The 18087-nt window shown below is 34.3% G+C and overlaps 1 protein-coding gene across 1 annotated transcript; it reads left to right on the top strand.

The window, feature by feature from the left end:
* The first annotated feature begins 11862 nt into the window (after nucleotides 1-11862).
* On the top strand, nucleotides 11863-17062 carry LOC134723656 (biogenesis of lysosome-related organelles complex 1 subunit 4-like). The gene is made up of 5 exons (XM_063587215.1): nucleotides 11863-12018; nucleotides 13726-13797; nucleotides 15911-16012; nucleotides 16376-16495; nucleotides 16864-17062. Exons 1-5 carry the CDS (start codon nucleotides 11884-11886, stop codon nucleotides 16996-16998), a joined length of 564 nt encoding a protein of 187 aa, XP_063443285.1. The 5' UTR covers nucleotides 11863-11883; the 3' UTR covers nucleotides 16999-17062.
* Nucleotides 17063-18087: the final 1025 nt, after the last annotated feature.

Genomic DNA, 18087 nt, shown 5'->3' on the forward strand with positions numbered 1-18087 from the left:
TGGCAGGTTTCATCTCACCTTGACCTCTTATTTGGTCTATTATCGGATACTATAATCAATAGGTCTAACTAAATTTGATGTATTTAAGGTGGTACCTAACGCTACAGGGAGATAACTTTGTAAATTCAGCTGAACGTTGTTGAAAATTATGTTTTGTTGTAAAAGGAATATTAAGCTTCTCAATGATCAAAATTGGTGTTTGTCAAATTGCTATATAACCAGTGTAATTTTTCTGACAAAACGGTTGGTTTAAATTTTTTTTAAATTTTTATATTTTCGTTAAAGTGTCAAAGTAAATACTTTGACAAAATTTTATAAAAATTAAACGAGCCAACTTAATTTTAGTGAAAGTGTTGGGTACCACATTAACTGCCTTGCAGGATTCATTTGACCTGTACATCATTTTCATGGTTAATTGATTGAGTGTTTATGTTTTGGTGTGTCTCTCAAATGATATATTAGTAAACAAAAGTTCAACTACATATATGATAGTAAGATGACTGAACATGACTGGCAGGTATCATCTACATTTGGTCTCATTCTCATGGTACATGCATTAGTGTCGAGTTTCACGATTAGATTTGTTTCTGTAAGCAATAGATTAACTTATTTATGTTAATGGAATGGCATTCAAAGTCATATAAGGTGTGCATGTCAGTCTTGCAGGATTCGTGTGACATTGACCTTTCACGTTTCATATGTTGGTCTGTATTTGGGACAAAATATATTACAATAGTCACAGTGTGTACTGAAATAAGTATTCAGGTGTAAACATGCTCATGTTTTTCAAAAGATTATGAAGAACCCAGTGGCGGATTTGGACGATCAATGCATTTGAATGGGAACATATAGTTGGACCCCCCCCCCCCCCCACCTTTGTGTCTTGGGTTGGCCGGAATCCCCCTTTTTTAAAATGGCTGGATCCACCCCAGGAACCTCTTACACCACAACTAACTAATTGAATGGTGGTGATGAAGCATTGAGTGACAGCGGATTGGAGACATTTCTAAATATATAAATATTCGGTATCTGTTCCCCAGAGGGTTGCTAGAGAATATAGATATTGTCACTCTTGTTTTCTGTAGTAAACTTCATGCCAAAGTGGGTTGTTCATTTGGTTGTTCGTGCTCTAAACGTACACAGCCCCGTCGAGTCTTAATTTGGATGTTAAATCCAATGCCAAGTGTAGAGATATTTCCACACTCTAAGCACATTGCAAGCACTTGTAACAATTCTTTGAGGGGCCCAGTGGTTGACTTTTTCCAGGCAAAATGTCTTTCCTATCTAAAATACAATCATTTTTCAGTGGAAATAAAAATTTCCCCAAACTTCATCCCAGACGGCCTCTATTATATTTATCAACGTCTTTAACATACATGTAATATTTGCCACTGGACGTAAGACATAAACCAATCATCATTATCACATTTAGACTATTTTCAAACTCACAGCTAGATGTCTTAGTAGTGGATCAAATTTTATGTATTGCTTGTTCAGTTCAATACTTAAAATAATGTTAATAATGAATATAATAGGCATGAACAAGATTGACGAAATGAAGTTAATGGTGATTAGATAAAACTGATCACAAAGGATAAAAAAAAAGATAAATGTCTATGTGAATCTTCAAATTTTTAAAACATATTTCGTATGCCCACACAACAAGATAAAAACCACCCTTTTTAAAAGTTTACTTTAAAAGATTAATTTATTTTTCTAATAACCTTTAATTCAGTGCTTCCCACACTACCGGGTGCATATACAATGTATAGTACCCTTGACTGTTCAAACCTTTCATTTCAAATTGATTTATTCAAGTCTAAAGATGTTGAGCTATAGTACGTTGGGTACATTATAAAATGTTTACGCCTATTTATTAATTCTTCCTTTGTAACTGTCAAATGCACTCTGTGTGCAGGTAGGGATTAATTTAACAAAAACCATCCAGTATATACAAGAACGCACTTTTACGCTGATTTTTTTTAAATAGACTATATAAATATTATTTTTTGTACATAAATTAGGCCGTTAGTTTTCTTGTTTGAATTGTTTTACCTTTTTCATTTCAGGGCCTTTTATATCTGACTATGCGTTATGGGCTTTGTTCGTTGTTGAAGGCCGTATGGTGACACATAGTTGTTAATTTATGTGTAATTTGGTCTCTTGTGGAGAGTTGTCTCATTGGTAATCATACCACATCTTCTTTTTTATTAAGTGAAACAAAATCTCACATGTGTTTAAAGCATGAAGAACTGCATATACATATTGGGAAAAAAAGATATATGCTGAAACAAGAAACAAGAAACCCAAAGGAAGCTAAAACCTATAAGCACTTTTCATTTAAACTATGAATCTTGTACGATTTACGACTTGCATTTGTTGGTTATTTCTGCTATATCATTACCCTTCCTCCTGTCAAATTCATGTTCCCCGATTTTACTCAAATTTTCATATTTGGCTTAAATTAACGTAAAATATTTATCCATTGAATTATAAATTGTCCAAATAAACATTTTCATGGCATGGGCTCGACAATTTGTAGCTGTGTTTCGTGTGTATGTTAGTCCAGACGCAATTCTAATTAACTATCGAGTTGACATCCGAAGACCGATGATGGCCATATAAGTTCTTTAAATACAAATATAGATAAAATTGAGAATGGAAATGGGAAATGTGTCAAAGAGACAACAACCCGACCAAATAAAAAACAACAGCAGAAGGTCACCAATTATGTATTTAAAGGATAGATATGAATAAATATTGATCTTGTGCAATTGGATTTTTCTAGGTATGTCTAATTTCATATTGTAGATTAAAAATATATGTTGATCATCGTTTTTACCTGTATTGGAATGGATTTTTGCGGATCGAATCAGTCAATCAAATGATTTTCCTTTGTCTCACTTTCAATATTGACTTTATTTTCCTTCAATTAACTAAACACCCACAATTCATGGGTCATCTATCTCTTAACTAAGGGGATATATTAACGTTATTTGAATACGGATTCAATGCGGTCAAATAATTCATCATTAATGTTTCTCAACTTATTTTGACCAAATTAAACCATACTAGCTGCTAGAAGCGAATTATTGTTTCACTATTTAACTTTCATTAATGATTGAACCAACAAAAATATCGAATTTAAGATTTTTATATATCTCGTAGCAGAGACATGTATACATATGTCTCTGCTCGTAGTTAGTTCCGCTTAGTAGTTAAAATTGTAATAATGTCTTTTATGATTTTCTTTATTAACAGAAACATTGGTTTTATGTTCTGTAATTCAATAAATAAACAAACATATATTGCTCAGCTAACCAGATATTATGAACACTTACAGTCCCTATATCTATCGGTAATTACATGTTTGGCATTGTCTGAGGTCATGAATGTTGAAGACTACTTTTGAAAACGTCTTTACACTGAATCCGGTTGGGTTTTATAGATTGATATACTTTGTTTGAGAATACGTGATCTGCCTTTTAGTTGAGATTGGACATTGACCTAGCTTTCGGTTACTGCGAGTAATCTTGGATCGGTACTTTATCCAAATAATTAAAATAGCCTTGCCAGACGTCATAATTATTTGGACTAGTCGTCGACCAGTAAGTTTTTTTTTATTATAATTGTTAACGTTTGTTTTCTCTATAAAATTGTTGAACCATTTTTTTCCAGGTTTTTTTTTTATAGCTTTATAATTTTCACTAATTGTTAAAATCTCTATAGTGAGCTCGAGTCGGTGCCATTTTTTATAATGCCTTTTTATCATATTTTCATGTGCACGAACAAAGCGTAAACTTTGGTGGTCGAATGCGGCCATTTCGCCTTTTTATTTTTTCTCCTTTCACTTTCACGCAAAATCGGGAAATCGGGAAAACAAGAACTTGAATCGAGAAATCGGGAAATCGGAAAATCGGAAAATCGTGAAATTGAGAAAGCAAGAAAGCAAAAGCGTTAATAAAACGCGAAAACGGGAAAAAGATTTTGCGATTTCCCGATTTCTCAAATTATCTATTTCTATTTCTATTTCTCGATTTCTCTTTTTTCCCAATTTCCCAATTTCTCGAATTTCGATTTCTCGATTTCCCTATTTTGCGATTTCGTTTTTGCAACTTTAGTGATAGGAGAAAACGCGAAAAGGTGAAATGGCCACTTCCGGTGTCCACCCTAGTAAGCAGTTCAATATTTTTTTTATTTCTATTTTAGGAAACTCTGTTGTGAGATAAATTTTTGATTTTCGGCGTTTAATTTTTTTTAAATTTAGAATTTCAAGGCGCAGGGGACTGTTGATCGTAATCCTTTTCTAGTGAAAATGTTTTCGTGTAGTTTTTGAGATAAAAAACAACAACAAAAACTTGGTGTTACCCCTTGTTTCTTAATGGACAAGAAATAAAAATCACACGTTTTTTTTCAAATTTTGAAAACTTACACATGTTATATGTCTGTTTCAGTTCAGTTTATTCAAGGATCAGATTCAAATCCTTAGTCTACATACAATTTCAAAAAATCAGCCATGATAGTTTTTCACTACTTACTTCAAGCTCTTTATTTCTAAAATGTTTTATTTGACTCTAAAGTTCTCATGGAATAAGAAAAAGAAACTTAAGAAAGAACAGAAACAAAAAACAAAACAAACAATCAATAACAACCTTATGTAACGTGTACACAGGGTAAGCGTGTCTGTTTCTATTCTAGAATGAGTACGTTACCAGTTTGATACTGGATCCAAAATTGCTCTATTTACAAAATGTATAACAAATAATCTTTATTCAAATATATACGTCAATGAACCAAAATATGTACAACTGCTCTTTGCAATCTCTAATAAACTATCTATACAATTCTACTTTATATATACACAACTGGTACAAATTTTTACTATTACAAATTTGTCCTGGGTCAAGAACAAACTTGTCCTCCTGGTACAATAATGTACCCTACAAGTTAACACACTTGTCTTTGTTCCTCTTGTACAATTATGTACTTTACAAGGTGGTCACACAGACTCACACTTGTCCTATACGGTACAATACGGTTCCGCTTGTAAATGTACAAGTCCGTATTTATAACAGGCACCGACCTGTTCTTTATTACTCTTAGTAATACTAACACAATATTTAATATATAAGAGACAGCGATCTCAAATATCTACGTACCGTACTTCAGGTCTTCGTCTTCAAACATATGACAATCGACCCTGAGCTAGGATTCTCTCCTGCTTATATACCCCAATGGTAGCCGTACCATTATTGAAGGAGGGGTGTTCTACCAAAGTGCCTCGTTTCTCGTATCTGAGTTTCCTAAGGAACACCCCTTTACATTGAACCTGACCCAAAGTTTACCCGCGAATCATCTTACTCTTTTCTATGTTTATTAAACTACTATATACATATATAAAATAAGGCTTCTACCTAACTGTAACCAATGTAAACAATTTAACATTAGATACATAATCATCACATAACCCACGCCTCAAAAACACATGCGTCCCGCATGTCTAAAACTAACTTTTACATGTTTCAAACGGATAAAACATAGAAATATTATATACACATTTTAATTCAGTTAAATGTACAAAATCTATTTAACAATATAATCTGCCACCCAGGCTGGTTTTCGCCTTGTACGACGACCTTCATAACTACTTTCTTCCGTTTCTTCCTCCGGCAAAGTTGACTCATGGACAGCAATGTCTTGCACATATGGAGTCTCTATCATGTCCATAGGGCCATCTTCAACACTATTGTTTTCAATGTCTAATGGAACAAAAGTGTTATTATCCGATTCTGTCCTTAATGTCTGTTTGTTCTTTTTCTTAAGTCTGTCGACATGTATGACTTGTGGTTTCCCTCTGTATCCACAGTCAACTTTATATGTAAGGTCACCATATTTGTCGAGAATTTTAAAAGGACCTTTCCAGAAACTAGTCAGTTTTGAGGACATCCCAGGTTTCTTTACTGGGAAATAGACGTATACCTCATCATCTTTTCTGAAGTTTTGATATGACAGTTTGAGGTCGTGATAGTGTTTCTGTCTTCGCATTTGTCCTTTTATTTTACCTCTGACAAAGCTGTGGGAGTTTTCTAACTTTTCCTTAAGCTCCCAAGCCCATTTATGTGCAGGAATATTTTTAACTGATGGTGGCATTTCATACATGATGTCTAAAGGGGTTGATAGTTCTCTACCTAACATGAGACTATTTGGCGTTTGCCCAGTAGTCTCGTGCTCGGATGCCCTATATGCCATCATGACAAAAGGAATGTATTCATCCCAGTCTCTCTGGTTCTGTTCCACAAATGAACTTAACATTGTTGCAAGAGTCTTATTAAATCTTTCTACCATACCATCAGATTTCGGATGATATGGGGTGGTACGTGTCTTTTTTATGTTGAGAATACAACACATCTCTTGAAACAACAAGCTTTCAAATTGCCTGCCTTGATCTGAATGTATCCAATGAGGAACACCAAATCTTACAATGACTTCTTCAACAATAATCTTAGCTACAGTCTTAGCTTCCATATTTGGCATGGCAAAAGATTCGGTCCACTTTGTGTAATAGTCAGAAACTACCAATATATATTTGTTACCACTCTCTGTTTCTGGCAACTCACCAAGGATATATGTAGCTATCCTTTCCATTGGCCCATTAGCTTCTACTAAAGCCATTGGAGCCCTTTTGGACTTTTGTGGACTTTTTCTCTTTGCACATTTGTCACATCCGTTTACGTAAGTCCTGACGTCGTTTTGTAATCCAGGCCAATAATAAGATTGTCTAATTTTTGCCAAAGTTTTATGGATACCCAAATGAGCAGAACATTTATCATCATGAGAAAATTGTAATACCTTTTTACGTTCTGACAAAGGAATGATAGCCTGCATTTTAACAATTTTGTTTGCAGGGTCTTCGAACCGTCTGTAGATAAGTCCGTCTCTTATCTCTAAGTTGTTCCATTGATTCCAAAGTGATCTCAAGAAAAATCCCTTATCTGAAATATCTTTGTAATCAGGACGTTCGTCTGTTTCTACCCATTTTGTCACTATTTTCAAGTCATGATCATTATTCTGAATTTCCTTTAAAGACAGATCATGATCTTCACTGTCATCATCTCTGTCATTACTACTATCAACACGGGTGATAGCATTAACATTGTCATGTTGGTTTTCAGTTTCAGTCGAAGCAATTTCATTTTCTAAACCAGAATGATAACCACATTGTTTGCAAGGAATACGACTGAGAGCGTCTGCATTCCTATGTTGCACTCCTGGTCGATGCCGAATATGCATCTCAAATGAACCTAGTGTCTCTATCCATCTAGCTATCTGTCCTTCTGGGTTCTTAAAGTTAAGTAACCACTTTAAGGATCCGTGATCAGTTCGTACTGTGAATTTTCTACCATAAAGGTATGGTTTGAAATGTTTAACAAAACAAACCACAGCAAGCAACTCCTTACGTGTTACACAGTACCTCCGTTCTGATTTTGAAAGAGTACGACTAGCGTAAGCTACAACATGTTCTAGCCCTTCGTCAGATTTCTGAGTCAGGACAGCTCCAACTGCCAAATTGCTTGCATCAGTATCCAAAATGAATTCTTTGTTAAAATCTGGATATGCAAGAACTGGTGCGTTTATTAATTTACCTTTCAATTGGTCAAATGATTCTTGACATTCTGAATTCCAAACAAATTTGGTTTCTTTCTCTGTTATTTTGTGTAGTGGTTTAGCAATGTGGGCAAAGTTTTTAATAAATTTCCTATAGTACCCACAAAGACCTAAAAAGGAACGAACTTCAGTTACATTTGTAGGGGTAGGCCACTCTTTAACAGCTTTAATCTTGTCAGGGTCAGTTGATATTCCTTCCTCAGAGACAATATGTCCTAAGAAACGAACCTTGGTGGTACACAAGGTGCACTTCTTTGCCTTCAGCTTTAAACCAGCCGATTTGAGCCTAGCAAAAACGTCTCTTAAATTGTCAAGCATACCATCTAGTGTTTTTCCAAAAACGATTATATCGTCAATGTATACCAGACATGTTTCCCACTGCAAACCAGCTAGAATGGTTTCCATCAATCGCTCAAATGTCTGTGCAGCGCAACACAACCCAAACGGCATGACTCTAAATTGAAATAAACCCCTTCGCGTTGCAAAAGCGGTTTTGTGTTTGTCATTTTCGGCCAGCTCCACCTGCCAATATCCTGAACAACAGTCCAGAGTACTGTACCATTTATTTCCTGCTAAATGATCTAACGAATCGTCAATCCTCGGTAAAGGATACGCGTCTTTATTGAGAGTAACACTGTTTAAGCGTCTATAATCTATGCAAAAACGATAAGTGTCGTCCTTTTTCTTAACTAAGACTATCCCTGCCGCCCAGGGACTATGGGAGGGTTCAATAATCCCTTTTTGTAACATTTTGTCAAGGTTGTCATTAACCACCTTGTTCAAATGATACGGTGTACGACGAGGCGGTTCTTTAAAAGGCCTTGCGTTTCCCGTATTGATTTCATGTTTTACAAGATTGGTCCTTCCCAAGTCAACATCAGATGAAGCAAACAAGTTCTGATTTTCTATCAACAAAGATTTTACTTTTTGTTTGTCTTTCGAAGTCAATTCATCTGATGTCCTGTCTAACAAATCTTGTAAATCTGGTCTAAGTCCGTTATGTGTCTGTTCATTTGAACCAATATTACCATCTAGTACTTGTTCAACACCAGACATTTGGGCTATAGTTGTACCAGGATAGATTGTCTTAGGATCTAGTTCTGTGTTCATTAATCTAACAGGGACTTTTTCGCCTGACCTTACCAACGTTCTAGCAGTCAAAATGTAGTCTTTCCCTGCATGCTCATTTGCCTCTAACAAAGCATTGTCAGCAGGTAATTTCTGACCTTCTGCTAAGCAAACCGTGCCATTAATGACTATTTCTGACCTTGGCGGTATAACAACCGCTTCTGAAGCAACCACTCGGTAACAGCCTATTGATCCCTGAAAACACAAATCTACCCTAAAATCCCCAATACAAAAGTGTCCATTCTTAACATCAATTAAACAATTATGTCTTTTCATGAAATCCAAACCAAGTATACCGTCAACTTGCAGATCAGTCACAACAGCTTCAGATTGCAACATATTTGGACCGAAGTGCAGATTGAACCTGCCTTTTCCACGAAGCTCTAGCTTAGTGCCACATACTGACCTAACACTTGTCTTAACTTCACATAGATATGATTTATCTAATGGAGTCAACATATCGTATAACTTGGAAGATACCAATGTCAAAGTTGCTCCTGTATCAACCACAAACTTGGCTTCAATGTCTCCTACATTTAGTTTGACATACATACCAGCATCTTCAGATGCTGTTGTAACCGCACCTTCATTTGTCTTACGGTTATTTTGTTTCCTAGTTTTCACTACTGTTTTGACAGACCCATCCCCCTTATTTCCATTATAATTGTTCCGACTTCTTCGGGGTAGGCGACAGTCCCTTGCTAAATGACCAAATTTGCCACAATTGTAACAATCCTTATTTGTCCTCTTATTTTTGGTATATCCCGTTTTATTATAAGAAGAACCCTCATTTGTACCCTTAGTTTTTAATTTTGCCATTTCAGTCGTGAGTGTACTTAGACTTTTCTCCATTGTTTGCATCCATGATGCAATGTCTTTCGTTGTAGAGTCACTACTTGTAATCTTTTCTCCCCTTCTTAATTCGTCATCGTTATTAGTTTGCCGTAAATAACCTCGTCCTTCTCTCACGTTATTTTCGGCTTTATTGTAAGCCTCTAGTTCAACGGCAAGTCTCACGGCATCATTTAAACCTTTCGGTCGCGATTGTTTTATTCTAAGTCGCATTTCCGAATCAACGAGCGCGTCAATAAACTGCTCTTTCCCGAGAGTTTCACGTACGTCCAATGGGGCAGTAGGATATGCCAAATTGGACAATCTCCGAATTGACTGGCCTAATTCGGGAAGTGATTCGCTGGCTTTTTGACGTCTTTCTTTAAACTGAACTCTGTATAACTCAGTTTGACTAGAAGGTGCGAATCGCTCTTCAAGTGCGCTGACTAAATCGGTAAAGTTTTGTCTTTTCTCACTTGGTAAATCTCCAAGTACAGCCTGTGCTTGTCCCATTAACGATACCGCCAAATATAACCCTTTTTGGTTTTCCGACCAATTATTTACAAGTGCACACATTTCAAAATGGGACAAATAGTCCGTCCATGATGTGCTACCGTTATATTGACATGGTTTAATTTTCACACCAGAATTATCTGTGTTACCAGTATGTCGGTACTTTGATTTGTCACTTTTGTCTTTTTCCCTAATGTAACTATTATCTATGGGTAAAGGCAAAGTATCCCCTTCCTTTAAATCAATTTGGGAAAATTTAACAGTTTTGTGCATATTCGGGTTGTTGCATGTTGGTAAATCAACTTTTTCATAATCTCCCTTTCTTGACAATGAGGACCCTCTTGATCCCAAACCCGAATCATTTCTTTTTATAAAAGTATCTTTTGGACGAACACCCTGATCTTTAGGTGTAGACGAAACAAAACTGTTTCTATACCTTGTCTCTTCCATACCTTCAATTTGTTTTGTCAATTCGTCGTCAAAAGACATTTTTGTACTTTAATTTGCGATATAACTATGCATTCACAATATAATAATATCAACACAATGTCATAAATGTACAACGTAATAAATGTCAATCAAAATTTTGCCTGTACCACTATCGATCGTTAATCCGTAATGTAAATAATAATCGTAATTCAACCGTGGGAAATTTAAAACATTAACAGGACAATTTTGATCTGTGCAAAAGTGAACAGTTTGAACAAATATGATCTGTGCAAAAGTGAACAGTTTGAACAAATATGATCTGTGCAAAAGTGAAAAGTAAATTCTCACAAGACAGTTTGGATATAAGTTTATAAGATAATCAAATTTGGATATATAATCTTTCACTATGGATTTAAAAATGAACAATTTGGATCCCACCGCTGCCACCAAATTATGTAACGTGTACACAGGGTAAGCGTGTCTGTTTCTATTCTAGAATGAGTACGTTACCAGTTTGATACTGGATCCAAAATTGCTCTATTTACAAAATGTATAACAAATAATCTTTATTCAAATATATACGTCAATGAACCAAAATATGTACAACTGCTCTTTGCAATCTCTAATAAACTATCTATACAATTCTACTTTATATATACACAACTGGTACAAATTTTTACTATTACAAATTTGTCCTGGGTCAAGAACAAACTTGTCCTCCTGGTACAATAATGTACCCTACAAGTTAACACACTTGTCTTTGTTCCTCTTGTACAATTATGTACTTTACAAGGTGGTCACACAGACTCACACTTGTCCTATACGGTACAATACGGTTCCGCTTGTAAATGTACAAGTCCGTATTTATAACAGGCACCGACCTGTTCTTTATTACTCTTAGTAATACTAACACAATATTTAATATATAAGAGACAGCGATCTCAAATATCTACGTACCGTACTTCAGGTCTTCGTCTTCAAACATATGACCTAGGATTCTCTCCTGCTTATATATCCCAATGGTAGCCGTACCATTATTGAAGGAGGGGTGTTCTACCAAAGTGCCTCGTTTCTCGTATCTGAGTTTCCTAAGGAACACCCCTTTACATTGAACCTGACCCAAAGTTTACCCGCGAATCATCTTACTCTTTTCTATGTTTATTAAACTACTATATACATATATAAAATAAGGCTTCTACCTAACTGTAACCAATGTAAACAATTTAACATTAGATACATAATCATCACACTTAAATGAACACTACATCGTGATAAACGATGTTACCCAATGTTGAAATGCACACTTTATTGTCATAAATGAAAATGGAAGTAGAAAATGTTGAAAAGCTGAATCCAGAAGAAATAGAAGAAAACAATGATCCTAGTTCGAAACTTGTGGAAGACCTCGCTATTGAATACTCACAATATATGAAAATTGATACAGAAGCCGAGGTAATGTGTGTGCAATCAATACACATGAATGATGAAGCATATAGCTCTTTTAACACTTGATCAAAGTTCACCCTTCAATGGTTTTGTTAAAAGTAATAAATCTTTAAATGTCTATATATAATCATATGAACAAAAGTACAAGATTTTGCTACCAAGTTTTCTAATGTCAAAAGATATGAACAAAAGGAGACGGGTGTGGTGTATGTGACAGCAACTCAACTATGTGTATTGTATTTTCAACCTATTAAAATACTTTTCCTAAATTACTCTTTTAAAAAGAAGCCATGTCTATGTTTATAAATGTTTGAACATAGACATGGCTTTTATTTTGAGAGTCACTTGTATAATTGTGCTTAAAATAATTGTATCTGATATATATTTCTATCTTTGATTTTTTTTAATTCTTGAGTTCATTAGATTGAGTGCACCTTTGTTGACAAAAACAAGCATCTTGTGTTTTTGACCTATCTAAGAATCAGGTCCAAATTCAGAAATAACATGTCGTACAAATCTGGATTTGGTTATAATTTGATGCCAAAGTTTATATCAAAGTGTAAGATGCGATCAAACTTATGACTTAATGAATTAAGTGGTTACATATACAAATATTGGAAAACACACAGGAATGATCACTTTTGAAAATGCAAATGTATGAAATTGGCCAACATTGAAAAGATCAAAGAGAGAAAATATAGACCAAAGGAAAATGACGCCCATTATAAAGCATGAAAATTCTTGAGACTTGGTAGTCCTGCTATTCTAAACTCAGTAGATTCAGTCCTTTTAAAGTTTTGAACTGCTACAATTTGATCTGGCAAAAGTCGTTCTTGACCCATAATACACCAATCTTGAGTTGTATTTTATGAATGCGTTACACCGATGACCTACAGAATTATACTTTTTACACAGTTTGTAATAACATTTAAGCAACACAATTGGTGCCACAAGTGGAGCAGAATCTGCTTACTCTACAAGAGCACCTGAGATCACCCTCAGTTTTTGGTTAGGTTTCTGTTACTTTTAGTCGTTTGTTTTCCATGTTGTGTCTTGTGTACTATTATAAGTAAATAATATATATTGCAAATTGTAGACACAATTTTGATCATGGCCACCATTGCTATTCATGCTATTATTCATAAATTAAACAAGTCAGATACATATATACCCTATATATAACTTTCTATCCCTTTTAAGTATTTTTCATATAGAACGTGAATCGACTTCAGATATGGCAAGATTGACTTGGGCCAGAACAACATGAAACCAAAATATCTTGTGGTTATTTTTTTTTTACAGTACTTGTCATCACAGATAATCCTTCATATTTTGATGTCACATGAAAAAAGTCCTGAATATAAACTTAGAGTTATTGTTGTATTAATTATGTCAATAATTCAAGTGAGACATTTTTTTTAAAGCCATCTACCCTCTTGGTAAATATTTATCACATTTGAAAAACCTAATAGTAACATTTTAAAATTTTACTTCACACAATAATGCCGATAAATTAATTGAAAGCAAACTTGACATGATTTTGTAGTGCTTCATTTTAGGCCTAATAAATTGTGGTTGTTTGACAAAATTATCAAAAGAGTCAGAGTTTATGATTAAAATTTGTCTGACTAATGACTAGATTCAATCACTGAATTGGAAAAACTTTGATTTAAATGTAAATTGAATTCTAACAAATTTATCTTCTCATTTCAGTATGGAAAATTCTTTACCACTGTAGAAGAGATGCTGACAAAGCTAGAAGAATTTGGTCAGCTGGTTGAATTGGTAATTTTAATTATACTCAACCTCAAATACATGCAGTTAGCTATCCTGATAAGTGTGGACTCATATACATGTATTTCGCTGATAAAAATGTTCTTGGATCAGTGAAACTTGTGTTTTTGTGGATATTTGATTTCATGGTTTTAACAATATGTGCATTCATTCAAATAGGAAATTTGTATTTCCATGAAATTTTAAATTTATGGTCTCCAACTGTTGGCAACATAATCCATGAAAATTGGTATTCAAAGAAATAATAATGAATCAAAATTGTATCTTTTTCTGGTACCATAGAAATATCTTACACTGTAATTGGCAAGATTAGATTTGTTGAATAGATACAAACCTGTTTTTAGTTTTTGTGTGATTTTCTTGTCCTTGATCCTGATATTTCATAAAGATTATATTTAGGCAGGGAGATACATTAGAGATGTTATGATATCTTATAGAGAAAATAGTTGCCTGCAAAATTTTCCATGTTACATTAATCCATTGTGAACATTGCATTGATTTACAGGGATTTTCATGCTTTTTTTTGTTTAAAAAAAGTTGATTCTTTTTTTCATTGTACAATGTATAAGTATGATGTCTGCGTCATCCTAATACACAATTGGTTGTTTCATACCATAACTTTAATAAATAGATCCCGATAGTTCAATACCACAAAGGGAAGGTTGGGATTGATTTTGGGGATGGTGGTTCCATTCATATAGGAATTAGGGGCCCAAAACAAGCATTTTTCTAATTTCAGGATAATAACTTTAGTATAAGTATTTCAATTGCTCTGAAGACAATGTTTAATACCACAAATAGAGGGTTTGGATCCATTTTGGGGGTGATGGTGCCAACAGTTAAGGAATTAAGGGTGAAAAAGGGGCCCAAAACCAGCATTTATCTAGTTTCAGGACAATAAGTTGTGTATAAGTATTTTAATTGCTCTGAAATTGTACCACAATGTTTAATACCATAAGTAGAAGGTTGGGATTTATTTTATGGGACAAACAATTTAGGAATTAAGGGCCAAAATCAAGCATTTTTCTAGTTTCAGGACAAAAACTTGTGTGTAACTGTGTGGATCTCTCTGACATTGTACCACAAGGTTCCATGTAACAAAGGGAAGGCTGGGATTGAGTTTGGGGTTAATTTCCCTAAACATGGAGGAATAAGGGGCCAAAAAGAAGCATTTTTCTAGGTTACAGACAATAACTTGTGTTTAACTGTATGGATCTCTCTGAAATTATACTACAATGTTTCCTTTTACAAAGGAAAGGCTGGAATTGAGTTTTGAGGTACTTGTTCCAAGGGAGGTTTCAATAAGGTTGGGCCAAAAAAAGGGCCAAAATAAGCATTTTTGTAGTTTCCAGTCAATCACTACCTCAAGTTTCCATACTACAAAGGGATGGTTAGGGGGGAGATGGCTCAAATCATTTAGCAAATAGGAGCAAAAAAGGGGGAAAAACAAGGGTTTTCTGGTTAAAAGGACAATTTAGACAATTCAAAAGCAGTGTAAGGGAGGTAATCCAATTCCATTTAAAGAATACTGTATATACATATATATGTTTGATTATCTCCCTTACGCTGCTTCAAAATAATGTATTAAGAAATGATGATTGTCTGGAGATAAATAGCTGTAAAAAAAATTTAGAAGTTACTATTAATTAATATTAATTTTAACCATGACTGTGTTACTTTTTATATTTTAATATTTTACGATGTATTTATATGAGTAGTTATTGTTGCAAACTCCATTAGAAATTTGAATTGAGATTTTTTTTGGAATACAAGCAAGGGGGAGGTAAACAAAATTGGGGTTGGGGGATGTGTGTAATATTCAACAGCATAGTGAATTGCTCAAAAGCAAAAACAAATTTTTAAGTTCATTAGACCACATTCATTCTGTGTCAACTATTTAATCACAATACAAATTCAGAGCTGTATCCAGCTTGAATGTTGTGTCCATACTTGCCACAACTGTTCAGGGTTCGACCTCTGTGGTAGTATAAAGCTGTGCCCGGCAGAGCATCTGAGTTTGAGCTACCTACACAAGCATAGGTTCAATAAAAACAGACAATAGGAACTGTATAACCATGTGTAATACTTTTTTATTTGATTGCAGGTTAGGAGTGACACAGCTATTTGTATGAATGATGCCATGCCATTAATACAAAACAAATGTAACGAAATGCACACTGTTTTTGATAAAATTGACAACTTAGAGGTAATCTTTTATAGAGAAAGACATGTCTCAAGAAAACTGTCTTACAGTCTAAATTCTCAGATAAACTTTGGTTTGTTAAAAACATGAGTATCAGTAGTATAATTTCTGTAGAAACAGTTGCTGCCATCGATAATGTTTGTTATGATTTACCAAACATTTTGAAATTTTCTTTGATTGCATTTGGAAAAAATATACATGTATAAAAAATAAATATTCCTATGAAAATATATGAATAAACAAAATTCCATTCTCAATTTTATTTTTATACACATTTAGATTTGCCTTGCAATGTCACAATCTAGGGCATTTAGTCAACATCTATAAATATCCCTACATATTACTTTACAAACTCTTGTTTTACAGAAATTTGTACTGTTAGTGAAGGATAACGTATCTGTAATGGAAACTGAACTGGTGAAGGCTGAAGATCAGATGGGGTCATTTAGTGGTCTCAAGAAAATGTTATCTTCATTTGTTAGTCCTGTAAGTAGATCAAAATAATATGACCTTCTAGTAATAATTGTGTAATGACTTGAAAGATCTTGAAATTATAAAGATAAAAAGATTACAAGGAATATTGAATAATAATTTTCCACATTGCACAATCATCTTCAAGATAGTTGAAAAAATAAGGTAGTTTGCGGTAACATCAACTAAAAACTTTATACTCATGATGTTGGTTCAATTGGGTGATTATGAATTTGACTGTTTAATATACACACCAAATTAGGGTATTGAGCAATATTTCAGGGATCCCTGAACATAAAAAAAGAAGATATGAGTATAGCGTCAAACATGTCAATTAGAAACATATTCCTGAATTGACGGTTATCATTTTTTTTTCTTTTCAGAAAAAGACACAGAATAAAGTGACAAAACAAGCAGACTATGAAGTGCTGAACATATTTAAAACTGAAGACTACTTGCAAACTAAACATTCCACAGACATTAAAAAAGAACCAAATAAAGACAGTGAACAAAAGTGATCGATGTGATGGATAATTTATTGATTTGTGCAATATTTTGTATTTATTAAAGCTTTAAAACCAATTGAGATTTACCAAATTAACACTCTTTAGGGATAAGAAAAAAATCACATTCAAATGATAAAAAGTTTTGATATGATACACCAAGTTTTAAAATGCCCACTGAAAGTTCATTAAGGAGTTTTACACTGACCTCCCATAAGTCCATCTGAACTTTCAGTGTGACAGTGGCATCCTAGTATTTTTGGACACGTCGTGGATAACACCAACACAGACAGAGGAATGTAGGATCGCTATGTCACGCTTTTTCAACAAAAGTTGAAGGCTCAACAAAAACCAACAAATACACAAACACTTAATATTGTTCACTAAACCATAAGAACAATCTTTAGATCAGATGATACCTGCCTGACAAACATATACACATTATAATCATTCCATACACCACATATAGTTGACCTATTTCATAAAGTGCTTGAAAAACAGATCAAAACACAAGAAACTGAACACTAACCAATAAATCATGAATGTGAGGTCACTCAAGGTCAGATGAAACCAGCCAGACTGATTTTTACCAATTACAATGAGTTCATATAGTTGACCTACTGCTTATAGTATTGAAGAAACGGACATAATCATGCAACTTTAAACTAATTCACCTTATCCATGAAATGAGATTGAGGTCAGGTTTCCTTTGTCTGATGGACATGTAGACGCTGCAAGGAACCCATATACCAAATATAGTTATCCTATTTCTCATCAGAATTGAGTAATTCACATTACAAAAATGTCTGTTTATGCCCAGCTGTAGCAGAGGGGGTTTTACATACACCTTATCACATTTTGTCCGCCATTACTGGATGTAACACAGGGTCCCATAAAATTTTGACATCATAAAACAAAATATCTGACGCCACAATGGGAAAGTGATTGTTGTATGTGTCAAATGTTCAGGTGGCCGGGTCAGCCAGGATTAGAGATAAGGTGTATTTTTCCCTGGCCTCTCTCTATGTATGTCCCAAAGTTGGTAAGTTTACACTGCAGCTGAAGGTACTCCTTGTCTCTCATTTAGAAGGTGGGACAAAAACT

Source organism: Mytilus trossulus, chromosome 6, assembly GCF_036588685.1.
Source record: "Mytilus trossulus isolate FHL-02 chromosome 6, PNRI_Mtr1.1.1.hap1, whole genome shotgun sequence".
In the NCBI taxonomy this organism is placed as follows: Eukaryota; Metazoa; Mollusca; class Bivalvia; order Mytilida; family Mytilidae; genus Mytilus; species Mytilus trossulus.

Excerpts from the sequence above, each read along its gene's own strand:
- LOC134723656 (XM_063587215.1), top strand. The coding sequence starts at position 11,884 with ATGAAAATGGAAGTAGAAAATGTTGAAAAGCTGAATCCAGAAGAAATA. Across the intron at positions 12,019-13,725 it reads AAATTGATACAGAAGCCGAG|TATGGAAAATTCTTTACCAC; the intron begins GTAATGTGTGTG and ends TTCTCATTTCAG. Across the intron at positions 13,798-15,910 it reads TTGGTCAGCTGGTTGAATTG|GTTAGGAGTGACACAGCTAT; the intron begins GTAATTTTAATT and ends ATTTGATTGCAG.